This window comes from Octopus bimaculoides, chromosome 5 (assembly GCF_001194135.2).
Source record: "Octopus bimaculoides isolate UCB-OBI-ISO-001 chromosome 5, ASM119413v2, whole genome shotgun sequence".
In the NCBI taxonomy this organism is placed as follows: Eukaryota; Metazoa; Mollusca; class Cephalopoda; order Octopoda; family Octopodidae; genus Octopus; species Octopus bimaculoides.
This window is the reverse complement of record NC_068985.1, coordinates 40,764,034-40,772,273: the sequence shown is the minus strand read 5'-3', so window position 1 is coordinate 40,772,273 and position 8,240 is coordinate 40,764,034. Positions and strand designations below refer to the sequence as shown.

At 35.0% G+C, this 8,240-nt stretch overlaps 1 protein-coding gene across 6 annotated transcripts in view; it reads right to left on the bottom strand.

Annotated features, from left to right (window-relative positions):
* Nucleotides 1–649: 649 nt before the first annotated feature.
* LOC106869129 (uncharacterized) overlaps nt 650–8,240 on the bottom strand; it is a 36,034-nt gene continuing 28,443 nt past the window's right edge. For all 6 annotated transcript variants that reach the window (XM_014914695.2, XM_014914694.2, XM_052968352.1 and 3 more), the window contains 4 exons: nt 7,331–7,426; nt 3,869–3,925; nt 3,309–3,392; nt 650–1,788 (listed from right to left, as the gene is read on the bottom strand). In XM_014914695.2, coding sequence (XP_014770181.1) covers nt 1,585–1,788; nt 3,309–3,392; nt 3,869–3,925; nt 7,331–7,426 — 441 coding nt within the window. In that variant the 3' untranslated portion in view covers nt 650–1,584. The remainder of the gene's footprint in view (nt 1,789–3,308; nt 3,393–3,868; nt 3,926–7,330; nt 7,427–8,240) is intronic.

The following is an 8,240-nucleotide window of genomic DNA, read 5'->3' as shown; positions in this document are numbered from 1 at the left end:
AAATAGTTATCAGGGTAGCAAAAAATCACACAAGTAAAAAAGGGTGCAGCTCCTTGTTATTAAAGGTAGAAACTCCAGGTTTACGTGAAATATTTTGTATAATATATATAAATAAATAAATGGAGTTATACGCAGGTGTTATTCAAATTCTTTTACTTCCGACACGTGTTTCGAAGATATCACTGGTATTATTCCAAAGGAATAAAATAATGTAAAACAATGTAATCCTCTCTTCAGGGAAATGAAGAAATGAAACTCGTCAATAATACATTTTAACAGAATATGATGGATATGTATAGTGATTAACTGAATGCCGTTAAATTTGTTTTAAAATAATGTTAGAGGATATAACGTCAAAGGTAGCCTATAGAATGAGGAGGGGTAAAGGAAAGTCTGTTTGACTACATGGCTGTGTGGTTAAGAAGCTTGCTTCCAACCATGCTTCCTTTACCCCTCCTCATTCTATAGGCTACCTTTGACGTTATATCTTCTAATGTTATTTTAAAACAAACTTAACAGCATTCAGTTAATCACTATACATATCCATCATATTCTGTTAAAATGTATTATTGACGAGTTTCATTTCTTCATTTCCCTGAAGAGAGGATTACATTGTTTTACATTATTTTATTCCTTTGGAATAATACCAGTGATATCTTCGAAACATGTGTCGGAAGTAAAAGAATTTGAATAACAGCTGCGTTTAACTCCATTTATTTATATATGTGTGTGTGTGTGTGTGTGTGTGTGTGTATCTATGTGTATATATGTGTGTGTGTATGTATATTATGTGTGTGTGTAACCTATTATTCATTTAAAGTTGTCTTATTTGTGATTGAATGGTAGAGCAGATGGAATTTATTGAAGCAAATTTTCAATGTGACAAATATCCTTCCTATTCCAAGCAAAGTAATATTTCATGACAGAGAACAGAAAAATGAACAGCATCACTTGTATGACAGTGATGCTTATTTACCATCATCACACGATGTGGAAACAAGGGACACATATAAATATATATACAACACACTTCTTTCAGTTTCCATCTACCAAATCCACTCACAAAGCTTTGGTCAGCCCAAGGCTATAGAACACACCCATCCAAGGTGTCATGCAGTGGGGACCACATGGTTGGAAGCAAGCTTCTTAACCACACAGCCATGCAGTCAAACACACACATTATGGTTAAAGAAAAGAAAGTTTCCTTTCAAACCACGTAGTTTTGGGTTCAATCCTACTGTACAGCACCTTGAGTGCATGACTTCTATAACCCTGGGCCAATCAAAGCCTTGTGAGTGAATGGAACATTGGTATATGGATGCTGAAAAAAGGCTTCTCATATGCATACCTGTGTGTGTGTGTGTGTGCACGTGCGTGTGTGTATGTGTGAATCGTTACTTGCATACTATGGCTTCATGCTAAAATCCAGGAATTTGGATTTTGTCACCTTCAGTCAGTTTCGGTAAAAATGTTTGCATCACAAGTCAATACAGAATGATGCTATGGTCTGTGAGAGCATACTGTGCACTTTGATGTGTTACACAGAAAAAAAGCAGTGTCTAACCACACTAGTTATACATATACTCATTTGTTTAAATGATATCTCTTCTGATGTTCTTTCAAATCTGCCTCGTTTTTAAAGGTTTGCTGACAAACTAAGCACTCATTATTTCTCACAGTGCTCTTCAATGCACAATCGACTTGTAGCTCAGAAGGTTGAATGCATGGCTTAGAATACAGTTGACATGCAGTAGAACAGCTTCTGCTGGTGGATGCCATCATAGTATTCTGTAAATGTAAAAAAAAAAAAAAGAAATTAACAAAGGAAATAAGTCCCCAGTATTGACACCTTAGAATTTAAACTGGCCATATCCAACCCAAATACTCTACCTATTTTCTATTCAAACCAGTTAGAATCTGGTCCCTCACACCTACCCTACAATGTCATTCTAAAGATAAACAATCATACCATTGAAATCTCAATGCTATGAGATAATGCATGATTAAGTAAAAACAATGTAAACAAATAAGCATTACATTTGAAAGGGTAATATGAATGCTAAAGGTTCTATCTAAATGTAAAGACTGAAGTGTTTGCTTATTTATTTATATAAAGAGATGACAGAAGTGTATCACTAGGCTGGGCTGGTTGTCTGCCATAGTGAGGTTGTGGAAAGACAAGGTGTGGTAATTGTGATGACATAGTTTATAGAGTAGAATAACTGGAGGTAGTATCAACAGAATATAATGATATATAATGATCTTATGGTATACAGTGCCCAGGTGCACTACAACTCATCAGGAAAAGTAACCAAAACTGCATGAACAGTACATAGAATATGCACAGGGAATGACCAGTGAAAAGGTCTTTAAAAAAAAAGAAAAGGGAAGAAGAAACAGGGGTAGGGGGTATCAGGTGTACTGTTGGCGAATTTCTGGAAGCATGGAAGTTTTGAAGGATGTAGAATTTCAACTACTAACAACTGATGTATGTAGTTTATTCCATGGTTCAGCAATCCTGAGCACGAAAAAATGTTTCCAAAAGTCATGGGTGCTGTATTGTTTTTTTTATTTTGTAAGCATGTCTATGAGTGTTAGATGTATGGAATTCAAAAAGATACCCAAGGTTGTTGTTGGAAAGATGATGGATAATCTTGTGGGTATCTATCTACCAAGTCAGTTGCCAGACGTCAGCTTTAATGTGTCCATGCCCAGGGAAGCAAGATGTTCAGAGTATGGTAGATGCCTGATGGCTGGAATTCCTTTGGTTGCATGTTTCTGAACAGTTTCCAGGAGATTGATATGCTGAGCAAGATAGGGATTCCAGACTGGTGATGCAAACTCTAAGTATGGACATACAATAGTCATATACAACTTTAAACAGATAGCTGGAGAGCAGCTGACAAAGGTCTTACTGAGTGATGCTAAGACACCCTCAGCCTTCTTGACAATCTTCGAGATGTGGTTTATCCAATGCAGATTACTGTTGACAATAATACCCAGATCACATTCACTGATAGATATGTTGAGATTGGTATTGTTGAGGGAGTATGTAAAAGTTGGTGGAGGTGATTTGGAAGCAATACTCCATGTGAGTCTCACTTACCAGTAGAAGTTGCCAAGTTCTTCAAAGAATCACCAACAGTCTTAAAAAAGAAACACATATTCAGAACCAGCTTGGAGCTAAACAACAAGAATAACAACAAAACGACACAGCCTAGTGGAGTTTGGGCCGATATTTGAGTATGGAGGTATAAATGACCAAGAAGGATGCAGTAGAGCAGGATAAAAAAATGCTGTTCACTTACAAGTGTTCCAGTTGCCGTGGTTAATTGTTTCAAACGATCACATTCTTCTTTCTCAGACTTCAAGTCTTGCATCACATTATCCAGCTGCATGATGGGAAGAAAAACAAAAAAAGGGTTAAGATTTCAGAAAACTTTAATAATAATAATAATAATAATAATGATAATGATAATAATGATAATAATAATGCACACATATAGAAAGTCAAAAACAAACTATATGTGTGAGTTTGTATCATCATTATTTTTAACGTTCACTTTTCCATGCTGGCATGAGTTGGATTGAATTTGTTGATGTACTTGAGGTGCACTTGTAGAGTGATCTCTGCTGGATATGGGTTTGGAGATGTAAAATAATGAAAAGTGGGTGACAAGAGAAAAAAGGTTGAGAAATTCTTGGCTAAACAATAACATCATATTCATAATATTCTTTAAATGATCCCCACATCTCTCTCTCTCTCTCTCTCTCTCTCTCTCTCTCACACACACACTGCTTCAAAGATAATCAACTCCCCAGGCACAGGAGAGGAAAATCTCCAAACAGAAACAATATATTTATTTACCTTCTCATAGAGTTCTTTGATTATTTCTTCAGAATCTTTCAGTTTCATTTCTAGTTGCTTGAAAGAAAAAATAACAAAACATAATCAATATTTTCCATAAACAAGTGATAAGCTGTTATTGTAGTTTAGCTGCAGCTCAGGCCTGATTAAGCATACCTAAGACTTAAGGCTTTCCAGCCATGACAATCAAGTCTTATTGTTCACCTATGACTACACAGTACCATCACTTCTTTTTTAAGACAGGTTGAGTGACCATATAGAGGCTGCTTCATTGGCTTGAGGACAATAAGTCAGTAAAAATGGTAAACACCAAACTAAAATACTTTTTATAAAATCTGTAAACAGAATCATATCTATAGATGTTTAATAAAAAGAGATTTTCATCTTGCTATGAAAATGGACATGATTAAACCCTGGGGCTTTTCAGCAGATTAGAATGGGGACTGATCCAACTAGGTTTGTTCTTTCATTACAGCCTCCAGACTAATCATTTGCCTCTGTCTTCCAAGTTGCAGAAGTTAAAAAGTACAGAGCTACTTATAGAAAATGTAAAGAAGATTGTGAATAGTACAGCTTAAGTTGCCTACTAGTATTAGGTTGATAGTCAAATCTTACTACAGCATAAATACAGAATGGAATAATGTTAATAAATATGAATATTATATATTTAACACTCTTGTTATCATATTTTCATTGAAATATACTTCTTTTATTTCAATTAATTTTGAAAATAATGAAGAATTTAGTAAACTAACTTTGTCATTATTAACCTCAAGTTTGGAACATAAATTAACATCAAATTTTGATGCAAGGTTTTAATTCAATTTAAGTCAGCTAAATGAAACCAAGTGCATTTAGCAGAGTTCAGAATCAAAACCATATCATCAGTCTCAGAATAAACTTGATATTGTAATGAGCTGCTTCCTACTGCAGCAGCCCAACCTATGAGATGTGATTTCTAGCTCCTATTCTCTCACCAAACACTACAGAAAAAGGTCATGAATGGAGGAAACTCCACTACTCCAACCAAAAACAAATTTTGAAAAGTCTCTATCTGACAAATAGTCTCCTTTATTCTTTCATGGTTAAGTAGTTAGATAGTTGTAGCATTTAGTTAGATAGTGGTTAGCATTTGGCAAATAGATCAGTAGCTATGACCACATTAAAATGTCCAAATAAGTAAAATTAATAACATCATCCAATTTTGCCATGAAGTGTGTTTTGTTTGTTTTGTTACTTTTTGGTCTATTCTCATGATCACCACTGAAGACTGTGTTTGTGCAGTATATTTAGTTCAATTCAATAAGGCAGAGGCTATTCCTCTACAGTGGTGAAAACTAATGTCGATTTTCCAGGGTCACCATTACTTGGAATAGTGGGGTTGCTTTTATTCATTGATGAACATTTTCAGCTAACTAGACTGGGTCTTTTGAGAACTAACTATGTTGACAATAGCCAAAAAGCAGGACTGCTGACAGGATACAAATGGTGGACTGGTTGACTGGTTTACTATCCACACAGACAGCCATGCTCTCTTAACCTATGTAAAGTAGTAAAATTAAAAAAGCCAAACATGTATTATCTGTGTAGAAGAAAAGTATTGTAGAAGACCAGAGATTGACTGGTAAAGTGAAGTCAAGAATTTTATAAAGACTTTGTATGACTCCTGTCCAAGAGATCAAATATTTTTCAAATCCATAGTATGACGACTTACCAAACGGTCAAGTATTTTATACAAGAGCAATATGACTCCTTATCTTGAGATCAGGCATTTTATAAATGTTCAGAATGATACCTAACTTTCTAATCAAGTATTTTATAGATGTACAGTATAACTTATTACCAAGCAGTGCTAAGTTTCTTTTTGACAGACTGAGTTAACTCAGACAGAGTAGATGGACTTATCAAAAGCAATTTCAGCCATGACTATTCTGACCTTTCTTTTGGAATAATGTACCTGTGCCAATATTCAATGTGTCCTTTTGCTGCTATTTGTAGTAGATCAAGCATCTATGGAGAGACTTATTGACAAGTGATGCCAAATATAGGTACAGTGATCAAACACTGAGCATTCAAAGTGTTTTTGCAATAAAACACATTTATCTATTTTTGCTCTTGCTGCAAATCCATTTCAGTCTCTTCTTCTCAAATGCCATATAATTTTTCCCTACTATCAGGCTTCCATGGCAAACACATTGCATAATTGTGCCTTTCTAACACTTTCACTTTCTGGAGCTTTCTGTTTGTTCATGTTTTCACTACGGGTATTAGTTGGAACAATTTCTAGATAAACATTAATCACATTCTTCTTACCTGTCTGAAAAGGCATGGAGGGATTATGAACATTCTCTCTTCTTGGACTGAATAATACTCTAATTCAAACCACTCTATAAATTCTTGGTACACTTACAGTGTCTGTTTCTATGCTATACTGAAGAACAGAATATATGTGTAGATTTAGACAAATGCAAACACCTTGTCTATTTAAACAATATCTTCATGGGTTTATGAGCAATGTCTACATGGCCATTAACAAGAATACTTCGTCACTGATGAAATCACAGCACAGTATTGGAACTAGTCTAGCTGATTCCTCTTTATCCACAAAGATATATATAAAGACAAAGTATTTATTTCTACCTGTCATACAGAATAAATATGCAAATATTCATTCTAGATCTCGCTGTACATGGTACAAACAACAATTTTATATTAATTGGCAGATATAAGCACCAATCAGGAAACATTTTAATCACTGAAAATATAAACAAAGACCATCTGCTTGGCTAGACTCAAAGAGTCAAGGCACTTGTGGCTGATGAGACACATGTTGAAACATCAGTGTACCAGAATTCTCTGTGCCAATGAGTCATAAAAGAGATTTTTCTCCTTGACATACATTACAACAACCAGAATATTTTGCGTCTGAACCTGCCTAGACATTAAGAATAAATGTGCAAATATTCATTCCAGATCTTACTGTACAAGGTGCAAACAATAATTTGATATACATACAGTGTTGACTAAAAAATCTACAGATATATCTTTCAGTATATTATATCATTCAATCACTCTACTATAATACTGAGATTCATTTCATTAATGCCTGAGGGATGAAACTGGGTAGATTTTCACCTCATCAAATTTGAAGTTTTTCTTGGTCTGAATACTGAACTCTACTTAATGCACTTGTTTTCATTTAGCAGAATTAAACCAAGTAGCAGATTAGGTTTGCCTCCAAGAGAACATATACAATCAATTCAAAAGGCTTCCATATTCTTGCCACCTGCCTAATTTTACTTGCAAGGCTTCGGTTTACCTGAAGTTATCTAAGGTGCCACATTAGTTCAAAGCAGGAACCATATAATTGCAAAGCAAATACTTTTTTAACTACCATTTAGGCAACTGGACTTAGAACCAACCCTAGATTAGGATGGAAAGAGATGAATTTTAGTGAATTACCTTGCAGTCTTCTTGTTTTGCATCATAAGCAGAAGCCAAACTACGTAGCATATCTTCATATTCTAATGCTTCTGTTGTCTGCACACAAGCATCAAACTGAAAATAAATGATTATTTTAAAATTAAGCAAAATAATACAATAACAATGTTTTTCCCTATAAATTATTGATGTTGAAAGTGATGAATTACATGTGGCATAAAGCCCCTAAACTCTAAGCATCACCAGTTCAAATATTCCTATGGTATTCCCTGCATGTGGCATATACCCTAATATCTCATTTCAGGAGTGAAAGATTTCATAATGCTACAGAAATCAATTTGTTTTCCACTTGTTTAGACCAGGAGTGGAGAAACCCCCACCCATGGGTGCAATTGCACCCGCGAGCCCATTTTATTGTGCCTGCAGGCTGATATACCCATATGTACAAAATATAGTAAATTTTTCAATCAAAATTTATACAATATTCGTATACCTATTTGCAACATAAGTTGTATTTCCACTACGACTTAAAATGGTCAGAAATCATCTAGTAAATGCCATTTGAAAGGAAATTTTGTTTTCACTATAAAACACATATTGCTAGCTTTATACCACCCCTTTCAGACCCAACTACACTTTAACTGAAAAAATAGAAAACCTCATAAGTAATATAAACGTCCTAAATTCAGTGGCAGCATTAATGAAGATGTTACGCATTAATTTAATGTGTTAAACTTATCTTTCTTAATGTATATCAAATTATACAGTGCCCCTGGACTGGCTCTTGTGCGGGTGACACAAGAAATTTTTCGAGTGAGACCGTTGCCAGTGCCACTGGACTGGCTCTTGTGCGGGCGACACATGAAATCTTTCAAGTGAGATCGTTGCCAGTGCCCCTGGACTGGCTCTTGTGCGGGTGACACAAGAAATT